This window comes from Molothrus ater, chromosome 1, assembly GCF_012460135.2.
Source record: "Molothrus ater isolate BHLD 08-10-18 breed brown headed cowbird chromosome 1, BPBGC_Mater_1.1, whole genome shotgun sequence".
NCBI lineage: Eukaryota > Metazoa > Chordata > Aves > Passeriformes > Icteridae > Molothrus > Molothrus ater.
Window position 1 is genome coordinate 18,107,923 of NC_050478.2, and position 25,713 is coordinate 18,133,635.

Here is a 25,713-nt window from a genome sequence, read left to right on the forward strand (position 1 = left end):
ACACAGCAAAGAATTTCTTCAGGTGGAGAAAGCTTCCTATCCCTCTGTTTGTGCCCATTGCCTCTTGTCTTGTTGTTTGGCACCACTGAGAAGAGATTGGATCCATCTCCTTGGCATCCTCCCTTCAGATACTCACAGGCAGGAATGAGGTTCCCCCTCAGAATCCCACACCTACCTTCAGCTGGGCTACACACAACCAAACTGCAGCCTGAATTCCCCAGGGACAGACATACAGACCTCCTGTACATCACTTGTGGAATCCTTCCCAGCTACTAGAATTAAACTGCTCAGCACCGGCAGCTTGGAGCAGCACTCAGTCACCTCAGTCACTGGGTTCAAAATGCTCCCCTCCTGCTGCAATCAGCTTTGGTGCACAGCTTTGGTCCCCTTAACCCCTTCTAAAGCTGTGTGTGCCTTTCTGACACTCCCAGGTTATGCCCACAGCCTATTGCACTGTATGAGCAATATATTTCTTTACCTCATTTTTTTTCATTCTGCTATGATTACAAGAGCAGATCAAGAATTATTTTTTGCTTAGAGATTTCCCATATTACTTTAACAAGCCCTTGTCCTTTTCTTGCTTATGACCCAAGTCCTAACAGAAATTTCTCATTCTCAGACTATGTCATTTGCTCTTATTCTCCCTTGGAAAACTCATTTTGATTTTTGTCACCACCTTCTCCCAGACAGACTGCCATTCCTCATTCTGCTGAGCCCACAGGTAATTGCCAAATGGTGCAAAGTCCCATTTTCAGGTATACTTCTATCCATTAAGGAACCTTGCTCCAGTGAAAGGGGTTTTTTTTGTCTTCCCCCTTACCCCAAAATAATTTGTTTGTGGGTTATTTCTTGACTGTGTCAAGGTAGTGGTAGTCTTGTCCTTGTTCAGAAAAATTTACTGCAGCCAGATCCATTACTTGCAAGTGACAGCACAGGAAGAATCAAAGGGGGACTCTGGTGGTACCTTACAAAGTATCAATTTCAGGGCAGACCAACCCTGGGATCTCTAACATTGCCAAAACTCTTGCTGCTGTGAGAATTTTCCCAAGGAATAACTGAGGTGAAATTCAAAGTTTTGGTCAAAGTAGAAAACTCCTCTGAATTGAGTGCATCTAAATCTGGGAAATTTTTGTGGTGGCAGTCACACAGGCCTTTTTGTGCTTATTTATGATAGCTGTATATTGGTATTCTGGCTAGGATAATAATAATATACATATTAATATTCTAATTGTAAATGGCAAATACTGTTTATCCTAACTCTACCTTAACTTTATGACTTTTTCTTGTAATATTTTGCTTATTACTCTTATTTTTATCTTAAATTTTCAAGTAACCTAAAATTTTAAATATTAAAGCATTTTTTTTTCTAAAACAGCTCATTCGTATTGCAGTCCTATATAAAAAGCAGCTGGGTCAAACTCAGTTTCATATGAACAGCGCTTGAAACATTAAAATTGCATGAAAAGCCAAGAGTCTCAGTTGCATAACCAGGGCCAAGGAGCAGCCAATAAGTCTCTGCCAATCACCCCTATTCATCAGCAACTTTTGTTTGACTAAAACATGCTAGAAAAGCAACCTGTCATAGTTCAAAGATTTAGAGATATGAAGAACCTCTTGCTTCCCTTGATAATTTGCCAGAATAATGAATCATTTCTATATGAAAAATACTGTGCATTACTCCTGATTTGAATCTGCCCAGCTCTCCAGCTATAACCTTTAGTTTCTGTTATGATTTTTATTGCTGTTCTAAAAAGCCAGTATAAACTCAGTATATTTTCTCCTGCTTCCAGAGAATTACATTTCTTAATCAAGGAGAATCTCTATTTTGAGTGGGTCAATGGATGAAAACTCACTGTTCTCAGAGAGAAACAATTTCATGGATTTCAAATCTTTTGGATGTCCTTCTGCAATGTTCCCATGGTTCAACATCCCTTCTATAGCAGGCATTCCTGTCACAATGCACACCCAGAGGATTTGAGTCCTAATCACTGTCTTCCTGGAAAAAAACTCCTTCTCCTTTTATGATAGCATCACATTAGGAGCTCTTGTGAAAACAGAAAGATGAAAAGCTCCTTACATCTCTTCCAGACTTACCATTTTCCAGGGTAGAGTTTACCTTGTTCCTGGAAATTCCATCTGGAGAAGTGGTGGAAACTCCTCCACTGGCAATATTCAAGACTTAGCTTGATGGGTGTGGATAATCTAATCTAAATCTCTGCTTTCCACAGCCATTCAGATGCCACCCAGAGGTCCTTTTCAGCTTAGGCATTACTATGACACACAATTACATATTTGTTCAAATGCAGTTACTCCATTCTCCACTGCAGTTTTCAAAAGCTGAGACAAAACTTTACAAAGTCATCTGATCCTGTGGGTTTATAATGCCACTGCTGGTTCTTTCAATACCAACTCAGTATCGTCTTTGGAAGTCTTAGCCTGTGAAAAGTTTTACCATGTAATATTGCAGTGTATTAAACACTTACATCATGTATATACACCATGCTCATGACCATTAATTGGCTCTGCTCTTTAGCCGTAAAAAGTGACTTTGCAGGCTGCTGCAGGCCTCTGCACCACCACAGCAGACTCACAGCAGGAACTGTGAGCAGAGCACACATTTGTCTGTGCACAAGCACTGTGTGGATTTCCTAAGGTGGTTACTTGAGTCTGACAGTTCATTACCTCTGGCTTTATCTCTCAACCCAAAGGATATGTTTGCACATCTGACTAAAATCTTTCCTTGCCTGTTTTATTTGTCATTTTCTTTGTAAAATCCCCATTCTCTCACATGTCACACTTCACATCTTTACAGAATTGCTTGCCAAACTTCTTTGTCTATTTTATTGATGAAGTACTGAGGAAACAAAAGATAATGCCATATTAAAACATGCTCTTTGGCTGGGATACATTCTGCTTTTGTAACAAGATACTGTGTACCTACTAGGACAATATGTCATACTCCTATGGCAAAAGATTGTATTGCAATTGCTGGCAGCTTAAGCAGAATGAATTTCTTCACAAAAGTCCAGATTCCATTAAAAAGAAAAACTTCTGTTAAAGCTGCCTGTCAATATATTCCCAAGAACTGTTTCAAGAGATGACATTTACCATTCTTCTATATGAAAAGTCTTAACTTCTAGCTATATTTACCTCCTCCCAAATGAACCCATTTCGCCACAAATTTACAAAAAATATAAAATAAGTTTGAGTACCAAACTCCAGCTGGAAAACCAGCACTTTATTACCAAACTTGGAAGAAATCCATGGATTTCTTCAAATGTTAAAATGTCACCTGCTTCTCCCTGTGCTAGTCCCAAGGGCCAGCAATTCTCAAACCAAATTTCATTTTCCTTGCAATTTCTGCATGGAAAAATCCAGAGTATGAACCTTCCCCTGCCTGTGTCCACAGGTAAATCAAACTCTTGATTTCAGATTTCAAGGAGGAGGTGTAGAAACTTTATCAGGCCTAAAACCATGGCAGATGACCTGTTCTGGTAGTCCAGCCCTACTGGAGACTAATACACCTCTGGCTACTCTACCAGGGATTGAGGTTGGGAAGAATCTGTATTTTTTTTTATCTTTCATCATTCAGATAATTTCCTGCTACAATAATCTTCCCTTTCCAGCTGTCAAGACAACGATCCCTAAGCACTTACTACTAGTAGTATTTCTGTAAAGGTCACTGCACTCTACAAATGATTTATGGCAACCTGTAATGTAAGAGGGAAGACAAAAAAAATACCCTGCAAAAGAACACACACAAAAAAAAAAAAAAAAAAAAAAAAAAAAAAAAAAAAAAGTAAAGCAACTACATCATGGTTTACTCTAATTTTGTTGAGCTAATACTGTGGCTGAACAAACTCTCAGAAGCTTTTTGGCCTGTGAAATAGTATCTGCAAATCTTTAAACAATGTGCTTCTTAATGGTTGGATTAACTCAAACTGTAGAAACCCCCTTAGATTAAGACTGCACTGCTTTCATGTGAAGTAGCAAGGCAGTGTGTCAGGGAAATAAATAAAGATTTTGTCCTGTTGACTCTCAGCCTACCAAGCATAGAAAAGGGGGCAAAAGGCCTTGTTATGTGGCCTGTGATCTTATCCCTTATCCTTTTTGACCAGCACAAACTGTCAGGAAAGAAACAGCTCTGTTGATAAGAAGGAATACCTCCCTCTCTTTTAAGTGGAAGTATAGTAGCTGTTCTCCTTCAAGTCAAACAGAGCTCATAGTCCTGTATTTATTTAAGAAATTTTCCAATATGATGAAATATTAACTTGTTTTGGTTGTGTCATTTTGGATTAGGCTGAGGGAAAGAAGTACAACTCCCACAGTGTCTCCAGATATCAGCATCATTTTTCTTTTGATCAGTACACTTTGGACTTACAGAAGCAAATTGTAATCATATTATCAGTCCAAAAAAAATACTGTTGAAAAACAGCACTTGTATTAACATTTTAATCAGATGCTCTTGAAATCATCTTCAATGAACAGCAGTCAACTCAAACACCCACCTGGGACAGCAAAGTCAGTTTGATGTTTGTATATTCCTGCTTACTGAGACCTTCCAACAGGAAGAGCTTGGTTATTATAAACCAACTGCCTGTGCATTTACATGGAGCTTTCAGGAAAGGCAGTGGGGAAAAATGGTGCCTTTCTACATTGCTGACAACCACCTTCACTTCCACGGGGGATATTTGAGCATCATGCCTAATGTTGTCTGAAGCAGGGGCCTAAATGAGAAACAACTGGTTGATCCCTCTTCCCTTAGATGAGAACAAGGTGACAGGAAAGATAAGAGAGATGGCATGGGCTGAGTCTGGGCAAATTTGTTCTTTGCAACACTTCTTGGTGCCTGAGCTTTCAAGGGATCAAATATCAGAGCTACAGTTCTGACTGCTTACCTGTCTGTTATGAACAAGGAAACTGGAAATTCTCCCTTTATTTGCAAACCAAGGCAGTCTAGTCATGGAAAAGATAAACTATGTGCTTTTACTGAGCATGATACCACAATATGCTGTTAACCTTGCACTGGTGCCAGTCATTAGTTTTCTAAAGGATTTTAATGATTTTGCTCTTTAGTGCAACACTCAACACACCTAGAATGGACTCAAAGCAAAACATTCTCTTTGACTCATCCAGGCTTTTCTTCCCCTTACAACTCTTATTTAACTTTTTCAACTATTCCTCCCTCCTGGATTTCAGATAAAATTACTTAAATCTGGCTGTTGCAACAGAACGCCACCAGACTCAGCTTCTTTGCTCAATTTGGGTGAACAAATGTAGGTGATTTTGTGGGTTGGCAGAGACAGCAATATGAAATCAGGCTGGCTATTCTGGTTAAATGAGCAGTCAAACAGTATGTAAGATTAGGTTTCCAAACACAGCTCCCTGCCATACACTGAAATAAGTAAAACCAGATCATCGCCCTTGTCTCCACTGGAAGTATCTGAAGGCAGAATGAACATTTTGAAATTATGACTGCATTTTAAAAGACTTCTGTAGGATCACAGAACCCAGACATATAAGAAAGTTTTCAAACCACAGGGAAGATAAGCTGAAAAACAAAGCAGTAGTGGCTAGACAAACCTCACTTGAAAGGCTTGATAACTTTTGTCTGACTGCTTTTGCAGAGGAAGTTAGGAATTAGAAAAGCTATTCTGCTCTCAAAATCTAATACTGTGTTCCTAAAATTAAAAAGAAAAAAAAAAGAGAGAGAGAGAGAGAGAGAGAGAGAAGGACAATGACAAAAGCACAGACATTTTGGCAGTATCCAGGGAAGTTTGACAAGTGGCAGCAGAAAGCACAGATCAAAAGACCACATAAGTTCTTTTATTGTGGAAAATACCTAGAATTCCATGTTTATCTTACCACAATAAGCCACTGAATGGTTATCTAAACTGCCCTTGTTTTGCCAGGCGACTCAATACATCTGTAGATTTTACCTCACATTAGTTTTAGTCTGGTGTGTTTAAAAGGCTACACAGCAACTCAATCTAATCTAGAAGTTTATGCATCTTCTTACAGTCATCACAGAGACTGATCACCTTAAACAAAATCTCTTTGGTATTAGTTCAGAATTACTTGCCCCAGTTGCTACACCTAAAATCACACTGCTGTGATACATCACAATAAAACTCAACTTTCTCTGACAGTACATCACTAATAGGTATTGTGAGAAATCCACAAAAGTACATTAAAAAACCCCCAACCCTACATAGGAAGCATCTCACAAGGACCTGTTTGAATACTTGTGAGTCTTTATTTTTTTTTTCCTTCATTTCCTTAGTTCTCCTTTTACAAACTGTGGAAAGTTTCCCTAAATTCCAAGCTGGCTTTGCCTATATACCACAGCAACAAAGAAATCTGTCTAACATATTATAAGGGGACCTATTCTTGGCAAAATAATGAATCTTAGACAGGTTTAAGTCATGCAGAAACAAGACTGAACTTGTGAGTTCACGGTTTCTTTAAACAAACCAATACCTCCTGTCATAGCAGGAGGAAAAAAAGATATGTCAAACCCAAAATATTACAGCAGAAGCAAGAGAAGACATGAGAAAAAAAGTAGCTCACTCATCTTCACTATTCAAGTATCTTCAGAGTACAAGTCTACTGTTTCCTAACCCTTCAATTCAGAAGAGGCCCACAAAGTCCAGAGTCCTGGAAGACTTCCAGCAAGAAGATTAAACTCTGCATAGAAACATTCGCTATAATTAGGGAAGAAAGCATCTTGGTTTTTGAACAGCATATGACAAATTTTGAAACCATGAGATAAAATCAAATTGCATTTTAACATGGTTCAAGAGAACCCTTTCTTTGGTAGACTGTCAGTTTCCCTCTTGAAAACATCTGATAACTACTGTAGCAAAGTCACGTTTTTTGTACGTCTCAAAATCAACCTAGAAACATGTATGGACAATAGGATAATAATAATGAACACTTAATGACATTCTTTCTTTCAAGCACAATGTTTTGAATATAACAGCCTATCCAAAAGCTTCCACTCTCTCTTACACAAGCCCACAGAAGAAAACCGTGGCTCTTAATCACAGCTGTACCTGGCTCGCAGGAGAATCACCAGAGGAGCAGCAAAGAGCTGAGAAGTTCCTTTTTCTTCTGGGTTCTACCACAGGAGCACGAGGGGTTACCTCCTCCCCAAAAGCCATCTCCTCAGTAGCAGACTGCCACCAGCATGGAAGGGCAGAAGCAGGAGCAGCACAGGTCCCTCTTCCTCCTGGTGCAGCTTTTCCATAGGTGTGCACATGCGGCAGAGCCTCATCTGATGTGCAACTTCATTACACATCCGGGTGGATGAATGAGTCACATATAAAAAATACTGGTTTCTCATGGCTGCGTGTTCGCACACGGGTGGGGATTGAGCAAATACATGGGCTGCAAGCTACCCTTTTGTGACAGGATTAATAACCAAGGCCAAGGAGGTCACAACTCAGCAATAGAGGAAGAGGCTAACACATGTACAGTAAGAAGACATGAAAGAGCAATCAAAGTAACACAAATAGTTAATGCTATGGTGAAATATCTTGAATATTTCAGCATGAGCATCTTGAATATTTACAGCACCAACCAAGTATTACACACAGCCTCTGCAGCAGGGCTGCATTACTGAAAGCCATTCACTGGCCTCAGGAAGCAACCTGACTCCCCATGCCATGGGTTCCAGGCTGGGATGGATGCAGGCAGTTGCTGAGGCCAGGATTAGGCCCCGTGGCCAGGAGCCCGAGCAGCAGGGCCCGGCAGCTGCGGCCGTGAGGGAGCCACGGGCCTGGCGTGCCGTGGCGGCAGCAGGTGCTGCAACGTCCGGTGTGGAAAACACTTGGTAAAAATAAAATAGAGGGGAAGTACACATGAGCCAGAAATGAAATGCTTGCATCTGATATCAGAGGAAGAGCACGTCGGTCAGACAGTCCGCTGGGGGTTTGAGCCAACTGTACCCTGGTCAGCAGGAACATTTTACTGACATCAATAGCAGCACCACGAGGGCCAAGAAAAACATTTTTGTGATCTGCGCCTCCTCGCTCCACCCCATCCCACCCTTCTGCGATGTTCTGAAGGGAGAGGTTCTCCACTGACTTCCAGAAAGGTTTGATGCTGTTTCTATCACATTCTCATTTAAATTCGCCAGCCACAGACATCATAGTAATTGCTTCTGGTAAAGCAGAGTCCCTGGTCTGTGTAGAACAGAAACCCCCCTCTGCCCCACTCGTCCACACGTGCAAGAGGCTGGCATCATCCTGCCTGTATTCCCAGTGCTGGACTTGGTATTAGCCAAAAAGATGGCAGCTTGGATTAGCAGCTGAAAACAACTTGGAATAATTGAGTTCCTCTAAAAAACCTAAAAATACTGCATCTGAATACTTCCCATCAAGAAGGCATTCCTGTGAATACTTCCCATCAAGAAGGCACCATCTTGCCTGTATTCCCAGTGCTGGAGTTGGTATTAGCCAAAAAGATGGCAGCTTGGATTACCAGCTGAAAACAAATTGGAACAATTGAAATTCTTTAAAAAACCCGAAAATACTGCAGTAGCTACTGACAAATCATGGTAATTGCATTACTGTGGTGATCTCATTCTAAGAGGACAGTGGTTCTCCCACATCCCTGGGCAGGAGACATTGACACAATGTTTTCTGTTTAGTGCAGAGCTATTAAACAATTTTAATATGAAATAGCTTTTTTTAAAAAAAAATTAAGATCGTGTGATATCCGTAATGAAAGTGTGAAATTGGCACACAATATCTGTGAGGTTTTGGAGTGGGTTCTTCTTTACAGACTTTTAGGGAAATACAAAACAGATAGAAACATAAGTAGATCAAGAATTTACTCAAATTATCATTTCTCTGTCAAAAAAAGAAAAAAGAAAATTGTTTAGATCGACAAGAAATTTTATAAATGTTCTAATTTTTGGGTACACTTTTTATATGGAAGCATTTATGTTACATGTGTACTTTTTAGTTATTTTTTTACATTATCCTAAAAAATAATTCTTCCTTCCAAACAAGATTTCCTCTCATTTAAATAACCAGCCAATGTCATGCAATGGTTTATTTGTTCAGCCAATGGGAAATAAGTGACATTTCTTTTTACTTATTCTAATCAAAGTCAAATATTTGTTCCTTCTGTGAGTAGTTTGCTACTAATTACAACAGTCTGATGTACAGTATTTTGTGTTACTAAAAATAGGTCTACAAATTAATAAATGCAGCTAAAATTATGCTTTCAAAGCACAGTGGAAGAAAGCCCAAAGCTCATACATAAACATTGACAGCAGGTCTGTTTCCAGACTTTAGACACCCACATACCCACAACATAGGTGCAAATTGGAAAAGTCTCTCCTTGTTCTCTGGGAGGAAGTGTGTCTGAAATGAACATATCGTGTAGGATTTAAAATCAGAATCAACTTATTTCAAATAAAAAAAAACCAAACCCTTTTAACTATGTTTTTCCACTCTTTACATTTTCCTCTTGTTGTCTTCCTCCTTTCTTGAAGGACAGATATCTCCCTTCAGACCAAAGAAATATTTAGCTTCAATTGAAATTGAAGTAAAACTAGTTTTGCTCTTTTGAATGAAATAATTGCAATGAAGGCAGTTTATTAAAGGTATGTGTAAGAAATGTGTGAGAAACCCCTTAGAAGCTGAAACAGTCTTAAAACTTAATTGAGCCCAGGAATTTTCAGTCATGAGACATTAAAATAGTCAAGAATTCAGCAGTACAAAACAGAACTGGACATTCATGTAGGCATCAGGAATATCCAGTCTTACAACTAGCAAGAAGATAATTTTGGAAGATAAATCTCAAGATGTGGGACAAAATAATCTGTAACTCCTAAAGATCAGAACATACATGATGGCTGATTATCCCACATCCACCACCTAACAGGTGTTAAGAAATTGCCATTAAGAGGCAGAACTCAAAGTGAAAAACATATTATTGGTCTTTTGGATTTTGTAATTCAAAACTAAGCTAAGAGAATAGTTTATCTCTTCCTCTGCCTAATCACTACTTTTGAATTTTACACTTTGTGTTTTTTTAAAGTGAAGTACACCTATGGCAGTGTATTGATCAGCCAATGAAAATCTTTCCTAAACTGAAACAAATGGCACTGCTCAGTGCTTACTGAGGCAGCAGTCTCCTAGTGAAAAACTGGAATCACTACAATCCCCTGCACAAGGGGCCACACAAAATGCAGCAGCACAAAAGGTACTAATTGGGACAAAAAATCCACAAGACCAAAAGAGGACCCTTCAAAAGATTCTTGACTGACCAGAAGTCCCTGCACTGACTTGCTATGTCAAGATGCAAAACTTGATACCACAGATTCTGAATTTACTGAACTGGCACAATTATCATGACTGGATGAATATTAAAAACACACATCTCAGGGGCAGCTGTCAGAGTCAGAGGTGTTGGATGCAATTTTAACAACAGCACTGTTTTTCCTGGTGTACTCAACTCATTTGAAGAGAAGGGAAAATGGAATATATGTATATAAGCAATTGACTTGTCTTATTTACTCCTGTTCTCCTATTTGAGCCCAGAAAACACATTTAAATCCCAGTGATTATGGTTAAACCAAACCAGTTAATCAGGTGACTTCAGTGCAATCTGCCTTTGTTAGAAAATCAACTGAAAAAACGCTGTAAAGCAGTAGCAATAGTCCAGAGGCGCATTTACTTTGCTAATGACTGACATCAATATGTGCTCCCATCCCAGGTGACAATGTGCAAATAGCACAAAAGTGCTTCCCAGTGAGAAGCTAACAGGACTATTCAGCTGTAACAAGAACAACCCAAGCATATTCACAACCATTTGCAGGGAAATGGTTTTTGGACACAGCAAATTCACCAGTTCTGAGGCTAATCACAGGTCACTCAGGGAATTACACTGTCACCTCAGCACTGACACCAACCAACCTGCTGCCCTCACCCAACACCTCTGCCTGGCTGTAATCATTTGCCAGACAAGTACTCCTCACACATTCTGCAGCACACTTCCAGAGCTGTGGCCAAGTGAGGACGCCTGCTCAAAACCAGCGTGGCCAAAACTGTCTGCAGACCAGAGCTTGCAGGTCTTCGTTATCATTTCTGCCACAAACTTATTGTGCTCTCATAAGTAAATAAGGGGCTTGAAATTAATTTTGGGATTTAGGGATCATGGACAAGCCCCACCTGGAATGGTGTCCTGAGGATGCCTCCCATGCTGCTCATCCCTGAGCTGGGCAGGAAGCAATTGGAGGTACTTTGGCTTAAAAGCAGAGTTGGAAGAGGAAGCAGTGGCAAAGCACCCTTTGAGCAGACAGAGGAGCTGCTGACGCAGCCAGTGCTGCCCTGAACCCATCCCCAAGCAGGGCCCTGCCGGCTGTTTTGGTGCAGCTTTTGGCAGTCATCAACAGAGGCAACCCAGAGAGAACAAGGGCTAAACCGAGAGGCCAGAAAAGCTTAAGTTTCTGAAACCTAAGGAATCTCAGGTGTCTACAATAACTGGGAGAGGTTTCCATGGGCAACACTTTTGAAGGCAGCTGCCTGAAATATGCTTTAAGGGATACCAAAGTCCTAGATTCCTTACTGGATTTAACAACAGGTACTGGAACAAGATCACTGCAGGCATTTACACAGTCAACTGAATACAAAGCATTCTAAAAATACTTTTGCTTGTCATAAAATAAGATTAGAAAAATATATGTACAAAATTCACATGAACAAAGGTAAGTACAAACAACTACCTGGGACTTCTGAGTTACAAACAATACGCACTATTTGAAATGCGGAGGCGTTGCCACAGCAAAAAGTTACTAATCCTGTTGGGGCAAAGTAACTGCTCTGGTGTGTGGTTTGCATGGGGGAGGGAAGGAAAAAGAAAAGGAATTGCTTTATTAGTCTTTTTGCAGCTTTGTTTTGTTTGATTTTTCAAAAAACCCCAGCTTTTCAAATTACTTTTAACTGATAGATACAAATGAAGAAACTTGTATTTATCAAAGCGAGTATTAACAATCTAGTTAAACTTCATTTACTCCCAGAGATACCTTAGGGCTAGTAGTTTAATATGTACCTTAATAGGTTGCCTTACTTTTATAAACTAGAGGGTTGAAAGACTTTCCACTGAGACATCCTATTAGGAATATTCTTCTTCCTCAGCATTTTCACTTTGAGTGAATACAGAGTAAATCCACTTTACTTTGCTAATGAACCAGCCCTTTGTTCATTTATCTATCAAGCTATTTATAAATATCTTGCAATCACAGCATTATCTGGGGGCTAAAGAGCATGTTTCAACTCAAAACAAATGGACATGTCATCTCATGTCCTTCCATAAACAAAAGCGAAGGGCTTGGAATCCAGCAGAGATTTAACCTCGTAATCATGTTGCATATGTTCATTTTCATTGCTTTTCTTAGGTGCTTGTAGCAGGGTAAAATATGAGCAGTTGCCCTTAACTTAGGGCGGCCCTGAAAGCAATAAATTGTTGCACCAGCTGTAGGTGAGACAGGGGACACGTGTGGACACTGGGGAGGGTCCCCCTTCCTCAGTGGCTCTGCTGGGTCAGACTGCCCAGGGACAATGGGGAACTGCCTGCTCGGGCAGGGAAGCAGTGCCCAATGGTGGAGAGGAGGCAGCAACTCACAGAAACCTCCTCAAACAACTTCTGAAACTTTACTTTTCCTCTACACAAAAACCTACAACCTATGCTGCCACAACAGCACGTTCTAGCTGCGTGACCCTGACTTCTTGCATATAAACAGGCATTTTTTGGTGACACATTAAGTACAGCAGAATGTGAAGCAAGTGGTAATTCAATGAAATGGATGATTCCAACTAGAAAAGTTTGCAGCATATCCAGATTAAAGTCACATTCTTCACATTTTAAAACTGAATGTAATTTTTAACTCTGTTTTTTTAACTTGCACAGACCAAAGAAGTGTTCATGCAGCATTAACACTAAATCAATTTCTTCCTACCCGATTCCATGGCATCAACCAGCAACAGTGTAATGAACACAAAATATGTGAGTTTATTTTACACATTGTTATTTGTACATAAGCAAGTACTAAATAACTAACACTCAGACTCTGGGAGAAAGGTTAAATTGAAATGAATTCTAAAAAATTCCCATTAATAACTCAAGATATAACTGGGTGTTCAAGTAAAAGAGTTATGACTAAAAAGAAATCAGTTTTTGAAGTGATTTCCTCATTTGTGTTGCTTTCAATTCTTTCACTTTAAAAGTCACTACACATTCCAAAAAATGTTTATTTAACCTTGCCTAATCAAGCAATGCAGAATATCAGAAAACCTTTATACCCTGTTTTTTCACCTGGAATGAAATAATGTGCCTACCATATTCTGTAACCCCCTCATTCCCCAAATCCTACTGAAGATCTACATGGAAGTGAAGTTTCTCTCCAGTTTACGTCTCCCAGTAGCCTTAGGCAGAACGTTACTATTTTTCTCTTTTCACTTTTTTAAGCTCGGGCATTGTTCCCAGCCTTTCCCACCCAGGCCATTTCCACTCCCGTTTCCATTCCACACTGAGCCACCTGAACCAAGGGGACTCTGCAGCCCCAACGCTGCTTCCCATCACCATGTCCCACCGTGCCAGCCATCCCTTACCTACTGCTGTTTACTTGATCTGCCCTAGCTGATCTGAGCATGAAAGTGGCTGCAACTAAGAACACAAGGTGCTTACTGTCCCTTCAGAGGGACTGAAAGTATCCCCTTTTGTTTACACCTAAAATCCCAAACTCCCAATAGCCTTTCTGTTGCTCGACTTTCACCTCCTAATATGTTTATCCTCTACTAACGTACTTTTACCCAAGGAAAAAAATCTATTAAGTGCTCAAACGTTACCTATGATATCAAAACATACACTCAAAGTCAGTTTAACCAACTGATACTGTAAAACAAAAAACTTCGGTATTTTAACAGATATCAAATCCTGGAATAAATGCTGTTATAATTTTAGGGTTCTATTTTAACAGTTAAAGGAGAGACATCTGGCAATAATCTACAAATAAATACAGTGTCTCCATTCTTAGTTTCTCCTCCAAAACACTACCTAGGAAATTTTTGCAGCATGATTCATATAATCAACATGATACATTACAATGCCTTTCAAATAATTCCGAATTCTTAGTTCATTCAATAAAGAACTCATTTTTGAAAGAGAAAAGGGAACATGCCCTGCCAGAAAACTTGCTTTATTGACTCAGCCCTGCTGCCAGCAGGAACACAGTGAAGCAAACTCCAGGATTTCAAAAGCATTTTTTCACAGCGAGGGCAGAAACAGAAAGAGGCTTATTTACCGAAATGTGAGATCCCACAGGTGAGGCCAGAGACGGTTTGAAATCCTCTTCTTTTAGTTCCAAAAGTTTTAATTTATGATGAAATCTGGAATAATCCTTTCAAGCTGCCAGGTAGAACGCACGCCATATCTCAGCCGTGTTTTCTTTCGCCCCTTTGCAGAGTAACTTTGTTATTTGCATAAAGCTTAGTCCTGGCCTATGGGACTTTTTGAACATCTACATGTTAGATTAGCTGTCTTGACATGCTCTATCAAGCATGACATCATGGATCTCCATGGCAACCTCAGCCACACCTGCCCAGATGCCAGAGTTACCTGTCATGTTCAGATCTAAATGAACATAACAAAAAACCCTAAACCACCATTTTCTAGGCAATCACCCCTGCAAAGGCACCAGAAGGATTTGAGTTTTGTTTTCAATTGATTGAAATCTGATTTTGTTTGCCAAGAAAATTTCTTCTTCATGGAGCACTACCTGAAGCACTAGGGCTGCTTCTGAGCCTTCCACACCTCCCAGCCTATTTCCTAGTCAAACAAAAACTGAAAAAAGCTGTGGCAAACTTCTACCAGCTTACTTTCTTACCCCAGGCTCACAAGCTCCTGCTCAGAAAAACTTCTACGCATTCATTTTTGTTCTCTGCCCCTCAGAAAGGTTTTTTTAGAGGTGACTTGTAAAACAGGTTCACAGCAGGGATTACCCCCTCCCATTGCCAGGTTAGCATTTTAACCTCTTAATTGCTAACTCCTTTTCATGCTTGCAGCTACAGACCTAGCTTTTACACTTGCTCCTGCTTTCCTTCTCTGCTGACCGGAGTCAATCTCACCAAAGCAGATGACCATGTCCTTCCATGAGCTCCACAGTAGATGATTCACACTGTCTGAAACTGAAGACATCCCAGACTGTTTCTTTCTTGCTTTTTTTTTCCTAACTTCCTTGGGGATTACATTAGCACCTTCCTTTCATTACCACAGGTGAGACAGCCTTGGCAGAGGTAATGTATTTAAAGCTCCTGCAGAAACTTGCATTATCTAAAAAAAAAAAAAAAGTTCCTTGGCTTTACAGGCTTCCAGGTGGAGGGAGCTCTGGTGCCCAGCTGTGGATTCATCTTAGAAGGCAGAAAAGCTGCAATGAGAGGGTGAGCTGCTGGGCTGTGGGTCACAGAGATGTGGCCATGGGGTGCTGCATTCTCCTGTGCTGGGGCACACAAGGCATGTCTGCACCCCCTCAGGCTGCTGCAAAGCTGTGCTCCAGTTTACCACCGACCAGCTCAGCTGCAGGCTATTTGCCTTGCTGCAATATCCCAAGCCCCTTGTGCAAATAAAGATGGCCCCTGCCTCTGTGAGCTTTCCTTTCCAGAACAGGCTATCACAAACAAGGCAACAAACCTTCGGAGGAGAAATGGTCTGTGTGCACAGCTGGGAGGTTTCAGGTCATCACATTAGCTAACCATCAGTAATCCCTGCTGGCATTTTACCTGGCCATGATTGTACTTCTGATTTGTGGCAGATTATCAGGAGCAGAATTGGGTCCTCAGGAGGCTCATCCAGGGAGGTATTTATCTGAATAAATGAAGCCTGGAGGAAACCATTAGCACATAGTGGAAGATGCAGACAACATTCAGCTGCCCTTGCTGGTGGAAGTGATACAGTAGGATGTGACAGCATATATAATATTTTTGCCCTGATGTTTATTTCCTGCAAACAAGGAGTCAGTTTGCCATACTCAGATAATGATGGCTAAAATGGACAAGAGAAGAATGTCCATAAAGAAGAAACCGATTACCAATCTTGATTTTCTACTGGTTGTGGAGCTGACACGGTTTTAAAGCAACCTGGAGGAGAAATTATATATATATATATATATATACACACCAGGGGCTACCTGACTGTAAATACTGGGGTATTTTATGTTTCAGCTGCACCATTTGACAGAGAGATTAGAAAATAGTGTTCCATTAACTTCTATCCTTGATAGGTGTCCTACAGTGTGGAAATTCCCACAATGGACAATGCTACCTCTTTCCAGATACTGGAGCAGCTGAAGAAGTAAGAATGGAGAAAAGGAACCTGGAAAATAAATTCTGGCATTTCAATTTAAAATATGACATTTTAAATCATGTCTTCCCAAACACCTTACAAATTTTGTTTGTGATCCATGTATATGTTGCATATGCATACCTACTACATGTGCATGTAGTTTGTCTTCTATACCGCTGCTACACACTCATATATATAAGGGTGGAAAAAAGGAAGCATGGATGCTAAACATACATATACACCCTTCAAGGCAAAATTATTACTATAGTCTTATTCATGGAGTGGCTAAGGAATCACACATTATACATACACATACATGCACACATACAGCTGTGTGTACATATATATATTTATACACACATATCTATGTGTATCTATATACAGTTACATATAAACACACACAAACACCAAATACTGATATGTGGGTGTGCACACAGAGACACAATTGGTAAGAAAATCCCCCTCTGAATTAATGCTATGATCATCACAGTCTTACTGCATCTGATGAGCCAGACAGTTGATACATGAGATGCCATCTAAGCAACTTTCTTACAATCAACTTGTATTATTTATTTCTGCATGTTTTCATGTGGTTTTAGATCAGTTTATACTTTTTTAAGTAAGGCTGAATGGCTGGAGTCTTCAGTATTTCCCACTTCCAAGAAATACATTTTGATGCTCTAATAGTAGTTTTAAAGTTATTTTGTTTTAAAAATGAAAATTGTTAAAAAACTCATTACACACAACACATATAATACATATGTCTAATCACCAAAAAATAGAAGCAGAAGAATGAATTTTGCCCTCAATAAATTAGCAAGGAAGACACATTTTAAACAAATATCAAGAGCAGTTACTGCATTCCTTCTGTAATTTACTGCCTTCAGAAAAGGCTCAAATTACAAAATGTGTAGGGTGTAATGCTGTAGGCTTTTCAAACTAGGTTTGCAGTGTCTGCAACACTGGAACTAAATATTTACATGACTCCAAAAGATCTAATCTCTGGATTTCGCCCCCCTCCCACCCCCTTTATTTAATTTGTATGCTATCTTTATCCACCACCCAGCACATTCCACACAGTCACTAAAGTTCATGGAAGAGATAAGTGGGGAAGAAAAAAAAAGTCAAGACTTTAAAAAGAAAGGAGTAAAACTGTTTAAAAATGAGGAATAGATCATCCTCATTAGAGCTGAAGTCTTGCAGCAATTTTAGCTGAATACAGATGGTTTCTAACAGTGATAGCACCTGGGATCTCTAGAGACCCTGTAAAAGAGAAGTTCTAGGGGTGAGTTAACAAATTACAATCTTTCTAAACCTGTAACAGTCTGATCTTCAAAGCCTCACAAGTATGCAAAACTTCAGAGAAGTATGGAGTTCACTAAGAGCTTCCATAACAGAGTACAATATTTTTCCAACTCAGTTTTATTCCTTATTTACACTTAATTTGCTGTTAGTGCTGAAACACCTATAAACCACTAAGGGAAATGAGCTCCTACAAAAAGGCTTGCTGTCAATCATGTGTTAAACCGAGAATAATGAGCACAAGATTTTTTTTAGACCAAACTCCAAATTCTGATGCTTGACTGAAAAAAAAAAATTAATTATGGAATAGATGATAGATTGCCCGAACAGATTAAACTCCGTTATTGCACCCAAAACCAGAGCCCCGAGTTAGGCAGAGATCCTTGCATGGCAGTCCCTGAATTCAGAAGGTCGGCGTGCCTGCAGCCTCCACCTGCTCTGAGAGATACATCAGCGTGTCCCCTCCCCTCTGGCCCTGCGTGGACTGCTGGCTGCTGGGAAGCAGCTGCAGGCAGGGGCACACCACCCTCAGGTATGCTGCTGACAGACGAATGTGGGTGTCAAAGCTCCCTGGAGGAGGCAGACAGTTATGGGTAAGTCTGTTCTGTTTGCATTACAAAACTCAAAAATAGAAAAGAAACCAGATGAAAGGGTAACACAGCCAGCTAAAGCATACAGACACACTCTGCAGGTATTTTCTTTTCTCCCAGGCAGTGGTGCCAGTACTCAAAGTGTAACAGAAGTCAGCAGCTGTTCCATATTTTCCCTTCAGCTGTGAAAAGTAGATTGAGACTCATATACTAAGATCAAGAGTCTCACCTTCACTCCTTTCTCTGTGTATGCTCTAAAAAAAAGGAAAAGCTCTTCAGAAATGTCAATTTCAACAAACAATTCCAAGGTAATACTGAACAGATTTATTTTGTTTCTTTGAATTTCAAGGCAACATCTGAATCACAGGCCACATTCAAAAATTTGTTTCATGCTTTGTTACATTCTCACCTTTTGCAATGAGGCAACACTGAGTTTTGCAGAAGTTATAAGGACCACTAAACACGCCTGATAGAAATTTGACTTCCTTACCTGATCTCTTAGTCTCTCCTGGTGTCCCATTATTGCTGTGGCATGGTGGGGATATTTCTGTTTCAGATGCTCAAGAAAAGCCTCTCTCTTCCTGTCCATTTCTGAGGTTTGCATTCCCAGTATTTCTTTGGAACTGCGAGGGCCACCTACAGTGTGTCTCCGAGGGATGTTGCGGGCGGGCTTTGAGCTGGAAGAGGTGTGACTGCTCGGGGTGGAAAGCAGCTCTTTAGATCGGAGACATTCTGCATCGTCCAGTGATGTCACATGCAAACTGGGTTTTGCCTGGTCTGCAAAGAAACAAAAACCATAACCAAACATAGCTTGTATTATAAAAACTTAATACCAACATTCACATTAGTAGCAAAATGGGAAAAAAGATGATATGAAAGCTAGGTACTTTTAAAAGTCTGGCAGTGTGCAATGGCATGTTCTGCATCATTAGGCATATACATATCATAGTAAGTGGCCCAGAAATAATCCCTTATATAAGCTATGCACATACTTATCTACTTTTATCACACAATTGCAGTATTGCCTCACAGAAAAGTGAGTATCATTAAAGTGGATGTTCCTTTTATATCAACTTTACCTACGTGACATGAAAAGAAGATCTGACAAGGCCCTTATTCCCTGACCTTTAAGATCTACAGGATGCTTTCTACAAGAAGAAACAGATTTCTTCAATAGAGTCCAGTACACTTAATGGCCCCATAACTAGTATACTTAAAGGATACAAACTGATAAAATTCCTTAGACAGAGCAGATTTGTATTCCTTAATCTTTTTTTTTCAGTGTGTTTTCAGCATGTTCTGAAACACCTAGGAAATAGTAAGAGGGTTTGGGAGTCTCTTTTTCCTGATTTTTGACTGTGGTCTGGTTTTATATTTCACGGATCTCCCTCAGATTTTATATGTCTCAGGACAGCAGGCTGGAAAATTCTACATCATTTCTCCATAAACCATTTCTTAAGAAACAGAATAAAAGCAAGTTCTGTGGGATCTGAAAAAGGAAAAAAAAAAAAAAACCAAAAAAAAAAACAAAAACCACCAAAACACAAAAACAAAAAAACACCCAAACAAAAAACCAAAAAAAAAAACCCAAACCACCTCAGATAAATTTTACTACTTTAAAATCTACTTTAAGACCACGAAAACGTTTGTAAAGAGATAGGCAGACACTGTGGATATGAAAGTGCTGGCTTATCTTCAGGTAACTCTGTAACATGAACCCTCTGGTGCTCAAAAATTGTAGACTGGAGCCTTGTTACCTAATACCTTTGAAAAAATCCCTCACTCCTTTGTCAGCAAAGTAAAAAAAAACCCAAAAACTAACAAAAACCTGAAGTACTGAAAAGGCCTCTACAAGTCTGATGTGGCCTTCCTCATCTTTACCAGACAGACTCAAACTCAGACGCCCCTGAGTGTTAACCCTTGCCAGCACCTCCCCAGGAGCAGGGACCTCCTTCTTCTACCTGTTTTGAATAAATCTTTATTTCTCTCTGTCTAACACTTGTTGTCTCAGAGCTCCTTTTGCCCACGTGCAGCTGCCATTATACAGCACCACTGCTTGGAAACAGGCATCTTCTCACTTTTTTTTATGGTTCAGTCGCTCATTCTGACACTGTGTGTGGCAGGCACACCACTTGCCTCAGGACTTAATGCTCAGGATTTCTCAGCTTTCTGGTGTGCATTGTCAATAGCCTGCCATGTGCCATGGAACCTCAAGCCCCAGTAATAAAGCAAATCCTCCAATGGTGGAGCCACTGCTGGATGTCACACCAACTCACATAGGGAATCCATTTCCTTGGGCTCCATAACAGAACTTGGCCCTGGATGGTCCTCAAAGACTTTGCACATTTCAGTAAACTCCCTATACTGTTCAAGGGCTCCAAAATTTTCCATGATGGCCTCTTGTTTGCATTCATGGAAACCTATCCTGAAAGCAGATGCAGGCACAGGGGCCCAGACTGCAGGTGACACCATGGTTTGATGAGCACAGATCTGGACACAACTTTGTGAGTTCACAGGGAAGTCTTACTCTTACACAGATTCAAAATGTCATCTGTGGTCTTCACATCACCTTCTAAGACCTTCTTAGCAGCACAATCCTGGTTAAACCTCCAGAGCAGCAGCCTCACTTTCATGTACAAGCACTCAACCTTTTCAAGCACAACTCAATTAAGAAACATCCATCCTCTCTGCTTGTTGAAAACTCATGAGCCACCAGGTACACTGAACTTGCCTGAGAAAAATGGCAAACAGGAAAGTTTTGCTTGCAAGAAGCTAGTGTGGCTACTCCAGATACACTCAGTGAAAACAGCTTCTGAAAGCTGCACAGTCATTCTGATGGATTTTACATGGGAGGGAAACTAGGTGGGTTGGGGCTGGATGGAATTTACCATCTTTAATTTGTTGTGCCAAGAGCCTAGAGTTTATATCCCTCAGGCTGCTGGAAAAAAAGCACAGACATAAAATAAGGGATTTTCTTGGAGCTGGAGGGAGTTAGCATGAGCTCAGGTGACTGAGTGCAGCAATTTGGTATAAGCCCTCAAAGTACAGTCACAGCAGCAGTTTCAATGACTGAAGTGATGGCAGGCACTTCCTCAAGAAGGCAGGTAAACCTGTGCTGACAAGCACAACCCAGAACTCATAAGTGTGTATTTTGGGTCCTAAATCTCTCTCATGCAAAGTCTTTCCCTACTCTGCACTTCTGTCATTTCAGTAGTTTAAGAAAGAGATAATTATTTGGCACATAAAGAGACATATCAAGTAAAGTGTTTTACCACTGTTTGTTATTAGGTGAAACCTTGAAAAGGAATCAAAAATAACATACTTTTCTTATACAGTATTAGAAAGATCAACAAATTCTCTTATTTTTCCTTCATATATTTGGAAAACACTGTATAAATACCAGTGAAAAGAAAGGAATGTAAACTATGCAAACTAATTCCTCATCTTGCCAGAAAGCTGACTTGGGCATCCAGCAAGATCCTGATCTGCATCATTACAGCAAATTACTTTCTTTGCAAACCAAAATCTATTGTGTTTCAGTATGGGTCTTTTCTCTACTAACTGCTGAAAAAAAAAAAAAGTTTTGGACCACTTTCTGAACAGGGATAAGTGACTTCATTGTCATTTGCCTAGGGCTGAGCACTGGGCTGTTGAAACTCCCCTGTGGATCTCGAGACACATAAGTTGTACAGATGCTGTGTTTGCCACAGTGCTATAGGGAGGAAAAACAGAGAGATTTTCTGGATTTTGGAGTGCTCAATAACATAGTGGGTAAACCTTCCATATCTTCCAAGTGAAGATAATAGGCCTAGCAAATCAATCTCCACAGATAACTGTGAAATGTGTGAAACATCATGTGATGGTTCCCAGATGAGTGCTAAGAGTAGGAAAAGGATAAATTATGCAAGTACCCTCCGAGGGAAAGGAGCAAAGAGAATGCAGTAGAAAACACAGAGGTGTAAGATAAGCTTGTCTCCCTCTCTCCCTCCCTCATTTTCAGAAGCTAAAAGTTAAAGGTCTTTCTGTTCAATAAAGCAGCAAGTCTAGAGGGCAACTAAAGGCAAGACTTGCTGATTGACAGGGAGGAATTTGGTTATCCAAAGGCATGAGTAAGTAACTCTTACACTTGATTTGCTTCTCTGATCTGAAAACAAGTTTCAAGATTTCTTAACATCACCAATATCACCCATTACTCCAGTAAAGACCCAGGTCTGCAGTGTAGAGGGAGTATGTCTAGGATTAGCAGCAAGATTATCATGACAGATTAATGGCTGTGAGCTAGGAGAAAAAGAATAGAAAAATAAAAAAGTCCTTTGATAATGTCCTGGTATGTAATTCTTTTAAGTCACACTCTCCATGAAGTCTACAAAGGTCAGGAAAGTCACTTTGCTTCATTACTTTAAATGCTATGAAGATTTTAATAGTCCTGTTTTGCAAGCCAGGTGACATGAGAAAAGAACATTTTCAAAATAATTTCAGAAAGGAACAAGTGTAGACCTGACTCATACTGATACTGTGAAACTGAGCCTTGAAGCAAACCCCATTCAATACTAACATTTTAAAAAAGAATATGGATTTAACAGCATGAGTCAAACCAACCTCTTTTACATTTATGTTAGCAGTAAATGTGATATTATTCGGAATTGTTCTAATTTACTTCACTGTCTTTACAATTAGCTCTCTTTCCAAGGCAAATTTTGGATAGGGGCCAAAACTACTGCATTTGGTTATGAGCTTTCAGCACTCAACATTTTTGGGAACCATAGAATCAGTCTGGCCAGCCCTCTGTTTTCCTAGCTCCACATGTATCTGAGGCAGTTTCATACAACCCCTACAGAAGAAATGTGTTACTGAAGGCAGTTTTTTTCCCCTAGTCAGACACATTCTTGAAGTGAAGATTTCCGTCCCACTAAACATAAACATACACAGACAAAGGTTACTTGCAATGCTCGGTAATTTTACTTTAAAAATAATTCAAAAGAGCATCAATCAATTAATGAATACCCAATTAAAAAAAAAAAAAAGAAAAAAAGGAAGAGCATTTATTTTCCTCCTAAATTGCTAATACACCATTTGTTGGTGTATTTTCCATGCTCATAAACTTGTATGATTTTTTTTAAACCACATGAACTATTTGTTTTACAGAAGCACAGTAACACAACTTTTCCTGAAGTGTCTTTGAGGAATACAACATGCAGGAAATGGGAATGTTCACAGGTGTCCCACAAACACTATAATAGATACAGATTAGATTAGGTGTTTGTCAGGCTACCTGAATGTTATGTCCCACATGGAATGGCCCATGTAGAATTCTCCAGGAAATAGTTTTCGTTCACTTTTTAGGAAATAGATAGCACAGCAGTGAATGTGTGAAGGCACAGCGCCGTGGAAACCCCGCTTAGACAGTCCTGGCTTCGCTCCAAAACAAACCCCAGTGGTTTCACTCAAAGTAAACTAACCCTGTCACAATCTGCCGCGGATCTCCCTCTTTTAACAGACACCCCGAGGTAAAGATGAGCTCAAACCCACTTGTAGGAAGGAAGTGCTATTTCTCTGCCATAGCTGAGGCTGGCAGAGCATTTAAAGGGAAGGGCACACGCTTTCCCCAGCTGAGCCTCCGCACCGGCAGGATCCCGCATCCCTGACAGCCATGCAGCGTGCTCCCGGCTCCGCAGGGCACACAGAAATCTCTCCAAAGAGAAAGTTAAACTCACAAAGTTTCAGTGTTAGGGAAATGTGCCCAGCAGAGCTATTAGTACAAGAAAAAAAAGATTTCTTTTTCATGCATTCTGCCTCCAGTTATATAAAGCAGCAACGAGGGACATGCTTAAACGTAACTCCATCTCTGCCTTACTTATACCGCCGCTTACTTACCCCTCGTCTGCCTGCTGTCTGCTGGGCAAGCCAGGCACAGCTCAAGTTTCTGGCTTTCATTTTCCTCCATTGTCCCTGCCTACCGCACAAGCTCCCCTCTCCAACTTGGAGCCGCAGCGCCCGCACGGTCAGCGCCGGCCCGGGAGGAGGAGGGAAGCGCAGGGCCGGCGGCGCGGAGCCTCAGCCCCAGCCCCAGCCCCGGGCGGCAGCGGGGGCGCCCGGGCCGGCCCCAGCAGGTGACGGCCCCGCCGCCGCCCCTAGCCGGCCCGCGCCCCGCCGCGGCCGCGCCGCCCTGCGAGAGGCAGCATTTCCAACGCGATTACAGGCCTGAGCCTCCGCTGGAATCCGAACCCGCAGCCTTTTAAATCTCTGTCATGGGACAAAAGCCTTTCCACACGGTATTTTTTTTTTTTTAAGCTCATAACCACCAAGCCCACAAACATTCCTGATAAATGCTCTCTGTCTTTTTTAGCGTCTAGTTTAAAAGTAATTCATTATATAAACTCTTTGAGGTTTTGTTTTCAGTTGGATTCTTTCAAGCCGCTCAGAGAATGAATTGGGGAAAAATCAAGATACAGGAATTCAACTTTAGCGAAGCCAATAAAAATGAATGGTAGCAATATGTAAGCAGGGACTTGGGTTAAGAGGGATTTCGAAGCCTCGGTAGCAAAACATATAGAAACATGTAACTAATTCTCTTTTGGCAGATCAGAGGCCAGCAGCCTGCATGAAAATCAATAGATCTACCAGGCTGCAAGGCAAAAAAATAGTGTGTCTCAGAAGGATGAGATCAAATCCCTCAGATTCCAGCAGATGCCACATGTGCTGATTTAGCAGAGAATATCAGACTGATTTAGTCTGTCCAAATCATAACACTGAGTCAGAGATGGTGGAACAAACTTAGTGTTGAGTTACAGCATCAAGACCAGAAAGTTTATTCACAGACAACTTCTGAATTAGATTAAGAACAAAAACTGAGATACTAATAGAAATAGGCAATTTCTCACTTAAATTCATACTCCAACACCAGGTAGCAGTATCTTGCATGTCTTTTTAAACAGACCTAGTATAATATGGTCTTCCAAGTTTTCTTCAACTCTGACTTCAATATAACATCAGCCAAATTGTTTGCAATGACCTCTCAAATACCCAGTCCAGACAGGCTAGGAAAATTCCCCTACATTTCCGTCTACATCTCGATCTGGCAGAAATGTCATCCTGTCTACTTTGATTATTGAACACAGAAATGTTTTGTGTATATATAAATTCAGTACAGAAGCTCTAGGAGGATCACTCTCCTCATGCTCCTATGCTCTCACTTCCAGTCAAAACAAAACAAAAAAAAAACCTTTGAGTAAATTACAATGAACAATTGATAAATGAACAAAACTATTGTTCATTAGATCAGACATACATATTCTCTAGCACTTCAGAAATATTTATTTTCCTTTTTAACAACTAATTCTATATGGTCTTAGAACCTGGCAAAAGTCCCAGAAATCTGACATGGAAAACATAGAAAAGATGAAAATACAATTTAAACATTAGGACTGCTATTTAAGGTCTGCAGTACAGTGCTCCCAGCAGAATACTC

General features: G+C 40.4%; 1 protein-coding gene across 6 annotated transcripts in view; it reads right to left on the bottom strand.

The window, feature by feature from the left end:
• KIAA1217 (KIAA1217 ortholog) overlaps positions 1 to 25,713 on the bottom strand; it is a 230,281-nt gene that overhangs the window by 152,725 nt on the left and 51,843 nt on the right. For 4 of the 6 annotated variants that reach the window (XM_036404068.2, XM_036404095.2, XM_036404087.2 and 1 more), the window contains exon 2: positions 18,736 to 19,022. In XM_036404068.2, the coding sequence (XP_036259961.1) occupies positions 18,736 to 19,022 (287 nt within the window). Of the gene's footprint in view, positions 1 to 18,735; positions 19,023 to 24,119; positions 24,219 to 25,713 lie in introns of those variants that run through there. The other 2 variants (XM_036404113.2, XM_036404077.2) reach the window with 1 other exon arrangement.